Here is a 19,185-nt window from a genome sequence, read left to right as displayed (position 1 = left end):
TAGCTTGAGTCCAAGTCATCTTTCACTTCGATTAGAAGAGGGCCACAGGGGTTTCCCTGGCGGTCCAGCGGCCAGGACTGTGCTCCCAGTGCAGGTGGCCTGGATTCGATACCTGCTTGGGGACCTAGATTCCACACGCTGCACTGGATTTCCTGTGGCACAACCAGAAGACCCGTCATGCCACCACTAAGCCCTGGCACAGCCGAAGCAGATAAATAAACTTTTTTTTTTAAAGAGAAGAAGAGGATCATGTGCAGAGTCAACTCGGGCTGTCCTCTGGTTCCTCCAGGAAGAGCAGCCTTATCAGACACCTTCCTGACCGCTCTCAAGGAGTTTGGACATTCCATCCCTTCTGCCCCCTTCCTCTGATCGTCTTCAGAGCCCCTCCTCTTGCATTGATCAGTCGTTATTATCTTGTTCGCCACCCGCTCCGAGACAGTCAGCTCCACAAGGCCGGGAACCGAGTCTGTCTGGAGCACTGCCCTGTCCCCTTGCACACAGAAGGTGCTCAGTAAGTATTTACCGAACGTGGAGAAGAGTAAGGAAGCCCCGCGCTCTGCTGCTCAGTGGGGGACCTTGGGCCAGGCACGTGATCCTTCCGAGTGTGGATGCTTCACCCGTGAGTGGGGCAGTGGCCCTGGCTGGCCATGCAGAGCCGAAGTCCTGTGAGGGAATCACACCAGATGTTTGTTGTGCACCTACTGTGTGCAGGTGCTCGGTGCCCGAATGTAGTCCAAGTGGCAAACGAGAAAGGGGCCAGGCAGTCAAGATAGCCTTGTCAGTGACGTCCACCGCAGGCAGGGCAAGGATGCTCTGGGGCCGTGGTCACCAGGTGGGGCCTCTTCCATCTTCCACCGTGGCCTTGGTGACACCCACGCTCCTCTCTTTGCTCACCCTGAGAAAACATTCAGAGAAAGAAATCCGGAGGCTTGGTGGCCTCCCCTCTGAGATGCAGCCTCAGCTGTGCACCCTCTCTTAAGCACAAGAGATTTCAGACGCCACCTGGAAAGCGGAAGTACCCAGAAGAGACTGTCAGGGGCGCAGATCTTCCCCTGTTCCCATCCCATCCGCACTGCTGTGAATGAGCGCATCTCCCTGCCTTGAGGATAAGCGGGTCCCTTTCTTGCTGTGGCCTTTTGATATTTGACTTTGCACTCGATGCCCCTAAAGCTAATAGGCCCTGGCCTTTCATTTCCAAAGGGTAGTTGGTCAAATTAATGATCGCCAAAAGGCCAGAGGTAATTTGCTTTCCTCCCGGTTTCTTTCCATTCGTTTGCAAACCAGCAAAGTTCAAGAAAGCTTCTGAGCATGAAAGAGTAGGGGATCTAATTAGGAAGCAGGCAGGTAGTTCGAAAACTTTCTCGAGAACTTAGGGGCCATAGTCACAGGGTGGTTATGAGATTGTCCCAGCAAGGACACTGAATTCTGCGTGGGCCGGTCCCAGCCGTGGGCCTCATTCCCAGAAGCCCGAACAGCTTGCAAATGGATGAATGTGTATCCCTGTTCAGCCTGTCTTCAGCCTCGATGAGGGACCCCAGCCCAGACCATCTGCTTGGGGGCAGGGGGTGGCTAGCCGGCAAAGGGCTGAGGTTGACAAGGGACAGGAACCATTCTACAGCTGCCTGCATCCTCAGAATATAAACACCCACCGTGTGAGGCGCGTGGGGCGAGGTGTGTCTGGTTTGCTGTTATGCACAGTGGAGGTGTTTTATGGCTGGGTCTTGTACCTGGGCCTGAGCATTTCCAGATAAGCCACACACTGCAGAAAGGCTATGGGTTCTCAGGAGCCCGGCCTGATGACTGGCCGAGTGCCCCAGGCCACCAGGGACGCGGCGGGGGTGTCAGCCTGCCATGAGCCACGTCTGTGAATGGAGAACACGTGACCCCAGGAATCCAGACACCATGGTTGTATCACCCCCTTGGGATTAAAAACAGGCCCTTGCCTTGCCTCTGGGGACCAACACCCAACGCCACTCATCCCTCCATGTGTTACAATTAGAAGGTCTCTCATCAGTCCGTCCCCACCCCCGCCCACTCCAGAGGAAGGGAGTCCTGGCCAGTCTCAGTGCCAGACTCACCCACACACACACCCTCCTGTGATTGGTTCAGGGATGGGCAGACGATCTCACACACCCCTCCAAAGACACAGTTATGTCCTGCTTGGTGCTAAGAGACAAGTACTGCTAGTTTCCACTGAGTGTGAACAGAGAAGGTTGAGCAGCTGCTAGAACCAGGACCTGGAATCCGCCCAGGGGCCAAGCTCACTCCTGTCCAGCTTGGGCCAGGGTGGGCAAGGGGAAGAGCCCTTCCCCTGCAGTCTGTGTGCTCAGCACTTGACACGCACCAGCAGGCACAGGAAACCGCTCAGAGGGCCCAGATGCACTGTGCAGATCAGCCAGTGAAGGGTGAATCTGAGGCAGTAAGCTGGTGACTGGCCCATGAGGCCTTGCGCTAGGCATCTGAGGTATCACACAGGATCTTACAGTCCTTTCCTGGTTTAATCTTTGCTCAGAGGATGTTTTTTAAGAGAGTTTTCTTAAAATACTTATTTATTTGGCTGCGTTGGCTCTTTGTTGTGGCACGCAGGCCTCAGAGCATGGAGACTCCGTAGTTGCCTGGCTCTGCTGCCCCGAGGCATGTGGGATCTTAGTTCCTGGACCAGGGATCAAACCTGTGTCCCCTGCATTGGAAGGCGGAGTCTTAACCACTAGACCACCAGGGAAGTCCCAGAGGCCATTTTCTAATTTGAGAATTTTTTTGCCATCTGGAGAGACTAGGAATGAGAAGCAGCTTTATCTTCAAACCTAGCAAGTAATGGCTCCTTTACATTTCCTTTAAATTTACTGTAAAACTGAGAAGTTTTCTTTTAGCACTCAGGAGGCAAGGCGGCTTCTTCCAGAGGGAGTCTCCTTAAGAGGACAGTTGGGTCCATTGGGCAGCGATCCCGGCTTCCGCTTGACCGTGGAGACGACCCTGTCAGACCGCACCACCACCTGACCCGGGCCCCTTCCCTCCCCTCCCCCTCTGCGCCCTCACCAGTGGCCTCCGCAGGCCCCCCTAGATAGGAGGTGTGTCAGGAAGGTGTGGAGGGGCCTCCCTCTATTTCCCGTTCATGCTGTGGGATGAGGGCCGCCCTCCGGGACCGAGGCAGCAGCGCGTGCAGACAAGGTAGACTAGATGCCCGGGCTCCAGGCCAGCCCTCTGCCACCTCCTGGCCCGGGGTGAGAGACGTGAGCTGTTTCAGGCATGGCTGCACGTGCCTGTGGTCCCTCACAGCCTAATCCACCCCTGACACACACACATACACACAACACACGCACACACACACACCATACACAACACACACAACACACATGACACACACATACACACACCACATGCAAACACAACACACACACCATACACAACACACATGACACACAACATGTGCACACACACCACACACACCATACACACACAACACATACCACACGCACACACAACATACACACACCATACACAACACACACATACCACACACAACGCGCACACACCATACACAACACACAACATGACACACACCACACGCGCACACAATGCGCACACACCATACACAACACACATGACACACACACACACCACACGCACACACAACGTGCACACACCATACACAACACACAACATGACACACACACACCACACGCACACACAACGCGCACACACCATACACAACACACATGACACACACACACACCACACGCACACACAACGCGCACACACCATACACAACACACATGACACACACACACACCACACGCACACACAACGTGCACACACCATACACAACACACAACATGACACACACACACCACACGCACACACAACGCGCGCACACCATACACAACACACAACATGACACACACACACCACACGCGCACACAATGCGCACACACCATACACAACACACAACATGACACACACACACCACACGCACACACAACGCGCGCACACCATACACAACACACAACATGACACACACACACCACACGCGCACACAATGCGCACACACCATACACAACACACAACACACATGACACACCCAAACCACATGCACACACACACCACATGCACACAATGCACATACACCATACACCACACACACACATGACACACACACATACCATGTGCACACACCATACACAACACACATGACACACACATATACACACATAACACACACTACATGACAAACACATGCACACACAACATGCACACACAACACGCACACACCATACACAACACATATGACACACACAACACATGCACACACACCACACGCACACACACCATACACAACACACATGAAACACATACCACACACACAACACACACCGTACACAACACACAACACATATGACACACACCACACACAAACCACGTGCATACACAACGTACACACACCATACACAACACACATGACACACACACACAACGCACACACACCATATACAACACACATGACACACATACCACACGCAAACACAACACACACACCATACACAACACACATGACACACACACATACCACACACACACCATACACAACACACACATACCACACACAACGTGCACACACCATACACAACACACAACATGACACACACACGCACACACAATGCACACAGACCATACACAACACACATGAAACACACACACAACACACACCATACACAATGCACACACCATACACAACACACATGACACACCCATACCACACACACACACACACCACACGCACACACAACGCACACACACCATACACCACACACACACAACACACACACATACCACGTGCACACACCATACACAACACACATGACACACACATATACACACACAACACATGCACACACTACACACCACCCACATGACACACACATACACACACAACACACACACACACCATACACAACACACATGACACATACAACACATGCACACACAACACACATGACACACACACAACACATGCACACATACCACACACAACGTGCATACACCATACACAACACACCTGAAACACACATACCACACACACAACACACACCATACACAACACACATGACACACACACCACATGCAAACACAACACACACACCATACACAACACACATGACACACACACATACCACACACATACCACACACACCATACACAACACACATGACACACCACACACAATGCACTCACACCATACCCAACACACACAACACACATGACACACACACATACCACACACACACACCATACGCAAACACAATGCACACACACCATTCACAACACACATGACACACACACAACATACCACACACACAACACACGCACACACACCACACACAATGCACTCACACCATACCCAACACACACAGAACATGCATACCACACACACACACCGCATGCACACACAACGCACACACACCATACACCACACACACATGACACACACACCACACACACAGCGCACACACACATGAAACACACACACCATACACAATGCACACACACCATACACAACACACACCCCACACAATGCACACATACCATACACAACACACAATACACATGACACACACATACCACACAACACACATGCACACCACATACCACACACACACACCACACAAACACACATGACACCACACATGATGCACACTACACCACACACATACCACACAACATACATGCACACCACACACAACACACACACCACACACAACACACACACATATACCACACATCACACACAGTACACACCACACACACACACAACACACACACACACACCTGCAGTGGGTTTCTTGGCCCTGACTGCATCAGAAACATCCTGTTTGTTCATGGAAATATTTGATCAGTATCTGACTGTTACCCCAGTAGATTTTAAGCACATCAGTCAGTTCAGTTCAGTCTCTCAGTCATGTCTGACTCTTTGCGATCCCATGAATCACAGCACACCAGGCCTCCCTGTTCATCACCAACTCCTGGAGTTCACTCAGACTCACGTCCATTGAGTCGGTGATGCCATCCAGCCATCTCATCCTCTGTTGTCCCCTTCTCCTCCTGCCCCCAATCTCTCCCAGCATCAGAGTCTTTTCCAATGAGTCAGCTCTTCGCATGAGGTGGCCAAAGTACTGGAGTTTCAGCTTTAGCATCATTCCTTCCAAAGAAATCCCAGGGCTGATCTCCTTCAGAATGGACTGGTTGGATCTCTGTGCAGTCCAAGAGACTCTCAAGAGTCTTCTCCAACACCACAGTTCAAAAGCATCAATTCTTCCGCACTCAGCTTTCTTCACAGTTCAACTCTCACATCCATACATGACCACTGGAAAAACTATAGCCTTGACTAGACAGTCTGTATTAGGAACCTAGGGGTTTTTTTCATAGCTTTTTTTCATGGTTAACAGACTATTCAGATTAACTGCAAATGTCTCTCAAGACATGGAGCCCAAGATCCAGACTGAGGATCTCGCCATGCCTTAGCACAGAGGGACTAAAATATTGGGGTGCTGCAGGCCAGCTGGAGAGCTGAGAGTGTGGACGAGGTCGAGGGAGGTTTTGTGTTCCGCCTGGATGAAGTTTACCGCTTTTGCACTGTATGGCAGGAATAGCATCGTGAGTTAAATGTCACAGTTTACATGACTAATTCCATGCACTTTTAACATTCTGTCACGTTACACTTTCCCCCTTCCAGGGGGGCTTATGCTCCACCTCTGTCAATCTCCCCTTCCCCTCCATTGCTCTCAAGGTCAATGTCTTGTTTTGACGAAAGACATTGCTTTGATTCAGGCTGAACGTATTCTGGCTCCAAGACATGGCTGGAATCTGTTTGCCTACCTCAAGAGTCACACTTCCATTCTTCCCTTCCAAACAGAGCTCCCAACTTCAGCCTGGGATAAAGACTTCATATCCCAACTCCTTTACAGTTATACGGCCATTGAGACGTGCCTCGGATTGTGTCCAACTGCTGGAAGGGGTTCTTAAGGGAGTGGTGAGAGGAAGGAGGTCTTTGCTTCCCCCTCCCCCTTCCTCCCGGTGGAAGTGTAGATGTGATGGCTGGCCTCAGGCAGCCAACCTGGACCATGATGTAGAAGCCACGCACTGAGGATGGCACAGCAGCAGGACAGAAGGAGCCTGGCTCTTTGGCAACCTGGACAGCCATCCCTGCTCTTCTTTTATGTGGGAGAAAACCAAGACGTTTTATTTAAGCCACAAGTATACTTCCACTTACAGCTGAGTTTGATCCTGATCAACACAAGGACATCTGATGAAGCTGGCTTTTTAGAACAACCTCAGTATGAGCCTGTTTTGCTTTCTCTCTCTCACCTTACCGGGGAGCTAATTGAGAGTTCCAATTAACGGCCGTTACTTGTTCCCGAGCGCAGTGCTTGCCGCAGCACACCCCCGGCCCCACCAGTGCTGAGAGCTCTCCTTCTGCTGTGGCATGATGGCTTCCTTCCCCAAGATCATTAACACCCCGATTCCACCAGCCTCTTTGGAGACCTGCATGATTTCAGTTTCTGCCGGGGTTTAACACTTCTAAAGGTTATTGAATCCATCTTTGGTCAAGAAAAGCCATTTAATGAGCATGTTTTGGCCTCATGAAGAGAAGGTAGCTGCACACATGTGTTCAAAGTTGCAGCCAGCCCTCTGGCGCCCCATCTTCTCCTCGCCGGTTTGATTTCTTGGTCCACACTGGACAAATAGAACAGGCTGGCTCTTTCATTCCCTCCGCCCAGCCCCCCACCCCCGGCCCCTCATGCATCTTTCATCTCGACTCACTACTCCTGCAACTCCCTCTGCCCTGTGAACAGTATCGATCGGCTGATTAAGCCATCAAGTCACAGTAAACAACTTTAATTCTCTAACTCCAGGCCCTCGCTTCTCTTCCTGGCCTGGTACTGAGTTCCTCGCTCACATGTAACAACCGGCAGAGGACTTTTCCGTTGCCCGTCACTAACCTTGATGTGGCCCTTCTGTTGTTTTGCGGTGTTTTGGATAGTCAAGAAGATGAACTTGAAAGAAACCAGATCCTCAATTTAGATGCCACTTCACCTGTCATCTAAATACAGTAACTGGAGGCTTTTTGAGAGCCAGCCCCAGTTCCTCACCAGAGGGGCACCTCCACGGGGCTTTTACTGATTGATTTTTGGCTGCACGGGGTGTTCACCGCTGCACCCAGGCTTTCTGTCATTGCAGCAAGTGGGGGCTGCTCTCTGGTTGCAGCGTGTGGGCTTCTCACTGTGGGGCTTCTCTGCAGGGCACAGGCTCTGGAGCACAGACTCATATAGTTGTGCCGTGTTGTCCCAGGGCATGTGGCATCTTCCTGGACCAGGGATCAAACCCATGTTCCCTGCATTAGCAGGTAGAACCTGTATCACTGGACCACCAGGGAAGCCCCGCCATGCCTTTTATGATTTAGTGTCCCGTCCCATCTCTTCCATTCTTTTTTCTCTTTGTCAGAAGTGAGGCAGTAAGTCAAGGGAAGGGGAATAAGGCTTCTCCATCAGAGGGCATGCCACAGACTTCGTGGACATATTCAGATTATCACACTCTGCCCTCTGGACAATAACAGACATGCGAAACATCACCTTCCTCCCAAAAGCCTCAAGCCGTCACAGATCGACTCCGAGTCCTGATCTCATTCTCCAGGTAGGAGGAAGCCCCGTGCAATAGAGAGGTGCTTATGTGCAGCTCCGGGAGTTCACTTCCTCTCCACCGCAAGCCAAGAGCCACGTGATATGTGTCAGGTGTGGGAGAACCACAGAGAAGACCTGCTGCATCCTCAGCTCCCAGCACAGCCCTGGGCACCCGGGGTGCCTTCACCCCCCAGACAGTGACTGAGCAAATAAATGAATGAACGCCCAGTCTGGGAGCCTGGTGCAGAGAGGCGTGGCCGTTCCTGCTGGTCATTCAAGCCCCGGCCCCAAGTCACCTCCAGCGCGGTCACTCAGCATGTGCGGCTATGCCCGTGTCCATCCCCAAAACAGCTGTGAGCTTCCTTCCCACTGCCTCTCCCGCACTAGTGGGTGGGCCCCCAGGCGCAGGATCCCCGGGTCCTTGGTTCACTCTGCGTCTCCTGTACTTAGAACAGGGCCCAGAAAAGAGCAGCACTCAGTAAGTGTTTGCAGAGTGAAGGAATGGAGGTGTCAACACTCAGGGCCTGGGGAGGCGCTGAGTCCAGATGCTGGAGGAGCTAAAACAGATTACACAGCATCGACATCCGCTTTCTAGGGGTTGATGATGGAATAGACCCTGTTCTTAGGAGACACAGGCTGATATACTGAGGGGAGAAGTGTTAGAATGTCTTCAGCTTACCTACAAGTAGTTCAGAAAAAGATAACGTATATGAGCCCCACCCTCCCACCTACCTCCTGTGGAACCTTGAAATGTCCCGTGTGCCCCCTGGAGTGAAAGGCAGGGCTCAAGTGCCTGTGCGTCCCAGCACCTCATCAGGGCACTTACTGACTCACTCAGGGGGCCCGAGCTCGCCTCTTGCTGCAGCCTGACTGTCCACCCAGTGAAATCCCCCATGTGTGCCTTCACTGCTCTGGTGGGAACAAGGGCCAGGTGTGGAGGGATTTGGACAGGGACAAAGAGTTTGTTCCTCAGTGTGGACTGGAGTGATGTGGTCCATGTGGACCCTTGCGGGTGCTCCCCAGCTCCCTGGAGGGACCCAGGGGGCCAGCATCTCTGCCTAGAGCTAAAAAAACCCTCCCCTGGAGCCGTCCCAGCCCTCCAGCTCCCCAAGGAACCACGAGAGGTTCTCTGACCATCACCGAGCACAGTCTTTCACGACCAATTTCAAGGGGTTAATGGGAGAGCTGAGTGGAATTTACTTAAAACATCAGCTCCACTTAAAATAGCTCTTCCAGGCATTTAGCAGCAACGTCTTTGATTCCCCAGCCACATCCTTTCACTCTGTTATTAAATACCACGATATTCTGGTCCAAGTTCTGACTCCCCCAAGCCCTGATTCACGCGGCTGTGCGTGCCAGGGAGTGTGAGACATCGTCACCTGCCACCCGTGGACTTTGATGGGCGGTGACACCAGCGAGGGTGCCAGCAAGTGGCTGGCACATGGGCTCAGAACAACTCAGTCGGCAGACATGGCCAGTGCCCAGGTTACACCATCAGAAGCCACGCATGTGACCAGGGACAGCACCCCCTGTTTCAACCACTTTTTGGAGTTTCTTTTTCTTGCCTCGATTTACATGCGTTTCTAAATTCTGGCTCCTGGGCCACAGAGTCTCAGCCACTTTGAGAGCCAGGGCTCCAGGCCCCCCTGCCAGACAGGACTTCTCACCTGCTCTTTGGACCTTTCACCTGTCTTGGCCTCTGGCTTTTCATTTCCACCCAATTTTGTACTTGTTTTCCAACCTGATGTTTGGGTTGTGGTGGGCATGGTGATGGCGATGGTGGTCATGGTGACGCTGACGTAACAGGATTAATGGGACTCTCAAGGAAGCCTCGCCGTGTGCCTGGCATGACACATGGCACAGCCCTAATGCAGCTTCGGTTCTGGAAGGAGGATCTGAGCTGGAATGCAGAATGTCTGTTGTGATCAGCACCTGCAGAGGGGAGAGGCGGAAGCAGGATTGGGCAGAGGGAGTGACTGAATGGTGACACCCCCCCCCACCACACCCCATGAGGCCTCAGCCAGCCCAGCAGGGAGCTCAGACAATCAGTCTTCCAAGGGTCCCACATTGGTCCTGCACACCCACCTGGATGCCTGCCTCTGGATGCCAGCTGTCCCTGAGGACACAGCCTGGGGTGGAGAGGTGGGTCTCTGCAGCCCAGCTCCTCTGAAGGAGCCGGGGTCCTCCCAGTGGCCACACTGCAGCAGCTGGCGGCAGGTCCTTCTGGAAGATGACGTGGGCCACACCTCTCCCTGTCTGCTATAAGCCATTCATCTGCATGATCCAGCTTTGTCCTCAGAGCAGAACCCTGAGATGCTTTTGCAGACGAGGCAGCAGGCTCAGAGAGGTTAAGGCACTCACCCGAGGCCACACAGCTCGCCTGCTGACGCTCACCTTCCTGGTGCAGGGCCCAAGTTCATACCCACCATCATGGGGCCTGTCAGGCTGAAGAGTAGGGTTTTACAGATGAAACTGAAGTCACTGGCCCTCCCTTATGCTGAGGAGCAGACACGATGCTCTGTCTGATCGCCCGACTCCCTCCTGGGAGAGAGTTGTCAGGTTCTGGGTTCATCTTCCGGCAGAATGGCCCTCCAGTGACCCGCCTTCCTTCCTGCGTCCCATCTTCCCTCTACAGTGGAGCTGGGATCCTGCTGGACAACGTCTAGGACGGATGTCACGTGGGGCTTTGCTGCATCTGTTGGTTCCAGACCTTGGGAAGGAGAAAGGGGTGGTCGTTCAGGCCCTCCTTGGTGCCAAGACATTGGATCTCCTGTGCCCACTGGGAAACATGAGGCCCAAGCCATGAGGAACAGTCCTGAGACGAGACCCTCGGGGGCAGCCAGCCGCACTTCGGGGCAAGCAGCGCACGGATAAGCTCTTTCCTGCCCCTGCAGACAACCCGCTGCTATTTCAGGATGTGCGTCCTTACAATGAAGGGGCAGGCTGTGCCTGGGGAGAAGGGTGTTGCATAAAACCTGAACCGACTTGACCCTCCAGCCTGGGCTGTGGGCAGCTCAGGGGTTGCTTGGGAGCCTGAGTTCACCCACCCTGCCCGGCGGGCCCAGGATGTGGGTCCTAGAGGGATCCTAGCCCTTCCTGTCACCCCTTCCCCTGCCTCTTGCCATCCTCATAGCCAGACCAGACGTGGGCCTGGCTCAGCCAATCAGAGGCTTCGGATTCCAGGAAACAGAGCGAAGATTCAGGGAGAGCTAAGTGCACATCCGATGGTCGCAGCGCCAGCCTAGGTGCCGGCAGCAGCAGCCTGCCCAGCTGTTTCTGGGGCGGCCAGCTGTGGTTCCAGCTGCCCCGGCTGAGCCAGGCTCCCAGGCAGCCGCTGAGCTGACCACAGCCCACTGCCATTCTCTGCTTCTCCTGTCGATTCTGGGAGTTTCTGCAGTCCCGCCAGCCCCATCTTCTCCTGTATGAGATGCCAAAGTTCATTTAGGCTGTTGCCACCAAGCAAAAAATGTACAGTATCTGCCAGCACCCCTGGAAGACACTGGGTGCACCTGCCTGGAATTCTCTCAGTCAGTGGCCTGAGGTGGTAAGTTCCCTGTCGAGAGAGGCAGACACATGCCGGCTGGAGGGCTCCTTGATAGGAATGATGCCTAGATTTTGTGCGGATTCAACAAACAGGTTAGATAAAAGTCAGCCGCTGCAGAAATTAACACAGCACTGTAAAGCAACTGTACTCCAATAAAAATGTAAGAAGTCAGCCTCTGTGTCGTTTCGTTGGCACTGTCGGTCGTGGCTGCGACAAGAATTTGGTATCAGTTTAAAGCAAAGCGCTCGCGTTCTAGCCGAGCCCCATGTCTGGCTTCCAGTCTGAAATGGAACGTCTTTCAGAGGGAAAGAAAAGGGCGGGTTTGTCCTTGGCCGAATCAGCCTCATTTTATGCGGTGAGGTGGGACGAGGCTCCCAGCGAGTTTGAGGCTGGCTCCATCCCTTCCAGAGGACCAGGGCTTCTGAGATGTGTGGATGTGTTGTTTTCTTAAGGAAGAAAAAGTGAGAGAAGTAGGAAGTGAAGTCCAGATCTGTTTTAGCCCCCGGGTCATTTAGTTGTCATAAAAGCCGGAGTTTTTCATGGGTGTATTTTTTTTGTGTGTACTGTGAATGTGTTTCTCCTTCCAAGGCCAGCATTCATAACAGAACCACCTTCTATTCCTCAGCTGATTCCTATGGGGAGGGGATGGCAAGGGGCAGGGCAGCAACATGACCTCCGTGAGGTCACAGGTCGAGGCTGTGCAGGAAGTGAGACACAGAGACGCAGGGGCCTGACAACTTCCAGGGGGCATCATCAGCGGAAGCACCACCCATGGGAGACTAGCGGTGGGCGGTGTGCATCCCAGAGCAGGACCCGCCCTTCCTCCCGAAGCTTGGCTCCAGCCTGGGTCGGGGCAGGATGCCAGGCTCGACTGTCTGCCAGCTCCCTCTTCCCTCGCTAGGGTACCCTTCCCCTGCCTACAATCCCACTGCCCGCCTACAGATAAGGGACTTGCCCAGGCCACAAACTGTCACGTAGAGGAGGTGGGATCTCACCTGGAGCTGTGTGTGTCAAAGCGTTGCCACTTCTGGGGCTCAGGCCCTTTTCTCAGGACACATGCAGTCCAGAGGAGTCCTGAGGGCCTCAGGAAAGAACAGACAAAGACTACAGGGAATTCAGAAGATAATCCTAGGAATCACAGAGGGCTTCCCAGAGGCCGTGGTATTTTCCATGAACCTGGAAGGACAGATGGTTCTTTTTAATATTTATTTATTTGCGTGTGGCACACGGCATCTGTGATCTTGGTTGCGGCATGCGGGTTTTCTAGTTAGGACATGCAGGATCTTTAGCTGTGGCATGTGGGATCTCATTCCCTGACCAGGAATCAAATCCAGTTCTCTGCATTGACAGCCTGGAGTTTTAGCCACTGGATCACCAGGGAAATCCTGACAGGTAGATTTTGAGCAAAAGGAGCTGGAGTTCTGGGCATCTGGGGAAAGCTGCAGGCTGCACAGAAAGCTTGGAAGAGAGCTGCCGTCACTGGGAGAGCCCACCTCCCAGACACTGAGCCCCACAGCTGGAATTCAAAAAGCCCTGCCTTTCCCAAAGGGCAGGATATACGAGAAGGATGGCGGGGAGGGGAGGGTAGCAGGGGAGCCCATGTCCAGTGCCCCGTAGAGTAGAGAAGCCATGTGAATCGGGGATCCATGGACTCTGGGGTCTCTCCCAGCTCTCAGGCCCTGTGACAGATGAGTGGTCCTCACTGGCAAATGTGCATGAGATGGTGGAAGGTCTGCAGCCTCAGGGGGACCAGAACCCGGCAGGCTCCACACCCCTGGGATGAGAGAAGGGACCCGGACACCTTGGAGCATCTCCCACAAAAGGGAAGATACAGCTGTTGAAACAGAAAGGTCCGCTCTTCCACTGCGGAAAGCTCAAGGTGGGGAATTGCGAGTTCGTTAGTCACGGGCTTTCACAGCATCTTCAGAAGCTCTGGGAGGGAATGCACCCCCCAGCCCCAGGGATGGGGCTTCTTTTCACCTGCCTGAGGCTTCCCCCTCTTTCTGGATGGAGGAGCCTCAGTCGTGATGGACAACAGGCCCTCTCAGGCCCCACACGGCCTTTCTTCTCGTAAAGTTTCCAGCTAAAAACACCTCCGTGTTTAAGGCCCGCCTCTCCCGGCAGAGCCCGGAGTCCCCTCCAGGCTTCTTCTGACACGTGTGTCCACAGCCTGGGAAGTTCATATGGATCCTGCTCTTGTGCAGGGAGAGGACAGGGGACACCGTTCATCTGCGCCCAGGCCACGGGCCTGCGAGGGGAGGGTCAGTCCGGCAGGACTGAGATCTTCAGGCGACCAAGGCTACTCAGGCCTGGAGGAGCACAGAACAAGCCCAGGGACCTGTGACGGAAGACCCATAGCCCGCCTCCCCCAGTGCAACGAGAACGCTCAATGTCAAAATGTAAACAAAGGGGACTTCCCTCGAGGCCCAGTGGCTAAGACTTCACACTCCCAGTGCAGGGGCCCAGGTTCCATCCCTGGTCAGGGAACTAGAGCCCACATGCCACAACTAAGACCTAGCCCAGCAACCATTAATAAATATAAATATTTTTTTAATGTGGACAGAGGACAAAATACCCAAGGAGGGCCGAGGCTGCTACACAAGAGCTGAAGGTTTAAGGCCAGGTGCTCGTCACAGGCAGTGTGTCTGAAGTCACCCACTTATCTTCCTGTCCAGCTCGCCTTCAACTTCCTGGATGCCTTGAATGGTTGGTCCTGATTCCTCCCCTCCCTACACGCCCTCACTCCTCACTGTGGCCTCCTGGTGGGTGGCGTGGCTGTCCTCTTGACCTTGAGCGTGGCCATGGGACTGGCTTAGGCCCCTGGAGCTAAGCGGACTCACACAGAGCACAGGCTTAAATTGTGCTTGGGCAGCGGGGCTGGCCTCTGGAGCTGACGTGACCGATGCAAGTTGCAAAGAGCTGCCCCTGGGGTCTTCCCTGGTGGGCCAGTGGTTCAGACTTCATCTTCCAGCACAGGGGGTGCAGGTTCGATCCCCGGTCAGGGAACTGAGATCCCACATGCCTAAAAGCCAGAACCAAAACTTAAAAATAAAAGAAGCAACATTATAACAAATTCAATAAAGACTTTAAAATGGTCCACATTGAAAAAAATCTTTAAAAAGGAGCTACCCTGGAATGAACATGGGTAGAGCAGACCTGGATGTCCCTAGCGGTCAGCCAGGGGCAGAGTCAGCCGCCTGAGCCAGCCCCGACCACCTGCCTGAGCTGCTTCCTCACTGCACCACTTGCCACCCATCCATCAACCTGGGCAAGACATCCCTGCCTCACCTGTGTGTGTGTGTGTGTGAAAGTCGCTCAGTCGTGTCCAAATCTTTGTGACCCCATAGTCTATACAGTCCATGGAATTCTCCAGGCCAGAATACTGGAGTGGGTAGCCTTTCCCTTCTCCAGGGGATCTTCCCAACCCAGGGATCAAACCCAGGTCTCCCACATTGCAGGCGGATTCTCTACCAGCTGAGACACAAGGGAAGCCTCACCTGTAATGCAGACCTAATAATAGCATCTCCCAAGTTAGTTCGGGGAACACCAGCACCCGCACAAACCCCAAAAATATCAATGATGTAACAGAACAGAAATTCTAGTTATATACTCCTTTATTTAAAAACAAAACAAAAAACTACTCTGAAAACAATGGTTCATGACAGCAACCATTTTATTGAACCTCATGATTTGGGGGGTCAGGGATTTGGGCAGAGCTTGGTTGGGCGGTCTTGTGTTCCACATGGCACTGAGATCACTCATGGCATTCAGCTGGTCGCTGAGCTTGTCTGGAGGGTTCAAGAAGGCTTCACCCGCCAGCCTGGCGTCTTGGCATAGATGGCTGGAAGGTGGGCCTCTGCTGGTCCCCTCCCTCTCCCTGTGGTCTCTGGGCCTCTCCTTATGGTCTTGGGGCCTCTCCATGTGGCTCCCCAGCAGGGTGGACCCTCTTCACATGGCAGCTCAGCTCCAAGAAACAGGAAGTGGAGTGGGGCGAGCAATAGATACGGTGTCATTTCCACCGTGTTGTATTGGTTGAAACAGTTAGCAAGCCCGCTTATTTCAGCGGAGAAAATAGAGCCTCCTCCTTTCAGTGGGAAAAGTTCACAGAATTTGTAGCCGTCTTTAATCTCCTACACTCATAAGTGCTTCCCTTGCGGCTCCACCTGCAACGTGGGAGACCCGAGTTCGATCCCTGGGTTGGAAAGATCCCCTGGAGAAGGGAAAGGCTACCCACTCCAGTATCCTGGCCTGGAGAATCCCATGGACTGTATAGTCCGTGGAGTCACAAAGAGTCAGACACCACTGACCGACTTTCACGTCACTACTTCACTCACGAGTGCAGTCAACAGCCAGGAAGAGCTCTGCTCCACACAGCGACTCAGGGACCCAGGGTCAAAGGAACTCTGTCATTTTCTACATGTAGCATTTCCCAAGGTTACCCTGGTCTCAACATCCAGCAGGCAGATGCTGGGAAGGAGAAAACAGGGAGTCCACACAGGAGGGTTTTATGAGCCAGCCCTAGAAGTGGCCTCTCTCACTTCCACGCTGAATCCAGTGGCCTGCACCCAGCACATGGTCCCACCAAACTGCGAGGGATGCAAGGAACTGCCATCCAGCCGCATGCCTGGGAGGAAACGGGACAGGCTCGGCCAGCCCCCTGCTCTCCTCTCAAGGCTATATGGCGGGCAGATGGCTCAGTCCATGGGGAGGGCGCACAGTCAGCAGCCCTGCGTGGCCCTCCTCCGCACCTCTGCGTCCAGCGCAGCGTGTGCAGGGTTTGCGTCGCTGGTCTGCATCACTCCATGGCGTGCTGCTTCTTCTTGTTTAGTCGCTAAGTCATGTCCAGCACTTTGTGACCTCATGAACTGCAGCATGTCAGGCTCCTCTGTCCTTCACTGTCTCCCGGAGTTTGCTGAAACTCATGTCCATTGAATCAGTGATGCCACCCAACCATCCCCATGGTGGTATCTGCCAACCCCCCAGCATCTTCAGAGGAGAACGTCTCCCTGCATGTGGGCAGCTCTAAGTGCCCGTGCCGTGTATCTCATGGCTCCCCCTCCAGCCACAGCTGAGGGGACCAAGAGTGGCCAGGCCTTTGCTGGTCACTGGCCCGCAAGGGGACCTGGCATACGACACTTTGCCTGGATAGGCTGGACCAACCCGAGACGCGAGCTGAGAGGATACAGAGAGAGGGCGTCATGAGGCGAAGCAAGGGCTGGGGAAGGGACACCAACAGTCTGGAGCAAGGAGGATTCAGAAGCTGTGAGAAAGCAGAACCAAGAACCACAGAGCCAAGCTCCAGGGAAGGAGGTGAAGGAGCTGGCAGGGAGCAGGAGCTCTGCTGAGATGCAGGAGGAGAAGCAGACACCACTCACACTGGCTGAACATGAAGACCAGCTCGAGTCTCTGAGACCCAGCACCCCTCCCGGTTGCGAGCCCCACAAGATCCCTCGGTCCTTACGAACGAGAGCAATGAACAGAGTACAGTTGTGGCTGGAGAGAGTCATCATTCTCGGTCAGGGGTCAGCGGACTTCCTGTAAGGAGCCTGATCGTGAATATTTACTGCTCTGCACATCCCTGTCGAAGTTGCCATCATCATGCAAAGCAACCACAGACAATATTGAAACACGTGACTTGGTTATGTGTCAATAAAACCTTATAGACATTGAAATGATCCTTCCTCTACATTTTAACATGTCCAGAAATATTTTTTTCTTTTAGTTGTTTTTTACTACTGTATTTTAAAATGTAAAGCAATTCTCAGCTCATAGGCAGTACAAAAAAACTTTGGGCTGGATTCAGCCCACGGGCCATAGTTTGCTGACCCTGTTCTTGGTTCACAGGGGCCGAGGGTGCCGTTTTGTTTGGTCCGCAACACCGGGAACACCTTTCTGGGTCAAAGGAAGGAACCTGGCGGGTGTGTTCCAGACAGCCCATCAGCAGCAGCTCTCTGACCTGGGCCGGAGACCAGCGGTGAGGGCCCTACGCAGTCGGTCTTGGTGACGGGCGATGACCGTCCAGCGGGTGTGACGGGGCACCCACAGCGTCCTGTGCCCAGCGGCAGTGGTGTCTGCACTGAGCCTGTTGGCTTTGATTCTTCCCTCCCAGCCTCGCAGGCTCTGAGCTGGGTCCTCAGCCTCCTCCCGAGAATCTGTGAGCCCCGCAGCCTTCTAATGAATTCATGTTCTGCTTAAATCAGCTAGAAACGCTTTCTATTGCTTACAAATAAGAACCCTGTCAGTTGTTGGAATTTCTCTCTGTGATTTTCTCTAGTGAATTCCCAGGGCAATAAAACGTGCTATAAAGTTCTTTTTTTAATAAGTTTTTTAAAAGTTATTACATAAATAATACATGTTCATTATTTCATATAAAGGCCAAGAAATAGAAAGTATCACAAAAAAAGAAATAAAAATTCCTCATAATCACAGCACTCAGAAAGAAGCACAATTACTGTGGGGATGCAAACCTTCCAGATAGAGATACAGACTTGTTTTTCCTTAACAAGCATCAGGTTGTACTATGATGTGCTGTCTTGTAACTGGCTCTTACTCACCAGCTCCTTGTGAACTGCTTTTAACATTAATAAGCATACAGTTCTGTCTTTTCAAATAAACGCCTAGCGTCCCATCACAATGCATGCCCCCCGTCCACTCCACCAGTGCCCCGTTAGTGGACATGGAGGGGATTTTCAGGTCTTCGTTACTAGAGACAGTGCTTGGATACAATAATGTGAGCTCTACTGTGCCCCTCCTCCCCAGATTCGTATGTTAAAGTCCTGCTGCCAGTATCTCAGAATGTGCTTGTTTAGTGATAGGGCCTTTAACAAGGTCGTTGAGGTAAAAGGAAGTCGTGAGGATGGGCTCTAATCCAGAGTGAGTGTTGTCCTTATAAAGGGGAGGCCGGGACACAACACAGCCCGATGGAGGCGCACGTGAGGACGCAGCGAGACCGTGGCCATCTGCAGCCAA

The 19,185-nt window shown here is 53.0% G+C and overlaps 1 protein-coding gene across 1 annotated transcript in view; it reads left to right on the top strand.

Annotated features, from left to right (window-relative positions):
- The window catches only part of MED27 (mediator complex subunit 27), a 246,843-nt gene extending 228,317 nt beyond the window's left edge, over window positions 1-18,526 (top strand). The window contains exon 8 of the mRNA XM_025261908.3: window positions 18,061-18,526. Within this exon, the coding sequence (XP_025117693.2) occupies window positions 18,061-18,171 (111 nt within the window). The 3' untranslated portion in view covers window positions 18,172-18,526. The remainder of the gene's footprint in view (window positions 1-18,060) is intronic.
- Window positions 18,527-19,185: the final 659 nt, after the last annotated feature.

This window comes from Bubalus bubalis, chromosome 12 (assembly GCF_019923935.1).
Source record: "Bubalus bubalis isolate 160015118507 breed Murrah chromosome 12, NDDB_SH_1, whole genome shotgun sequence".
In the NCBI taxonomy this organism is placed as follows: domain Eukaryota; kingdom Metazoa; phylum Chordata; class Mammalia; order Artiodactyla; family Bovidae; genus Bubalus; species Bubalus bubalis.
Note: the sequence above shows the minus strand (reverse complement) of the source record. Positions and strands in the feature narration are given on the sequence as shown.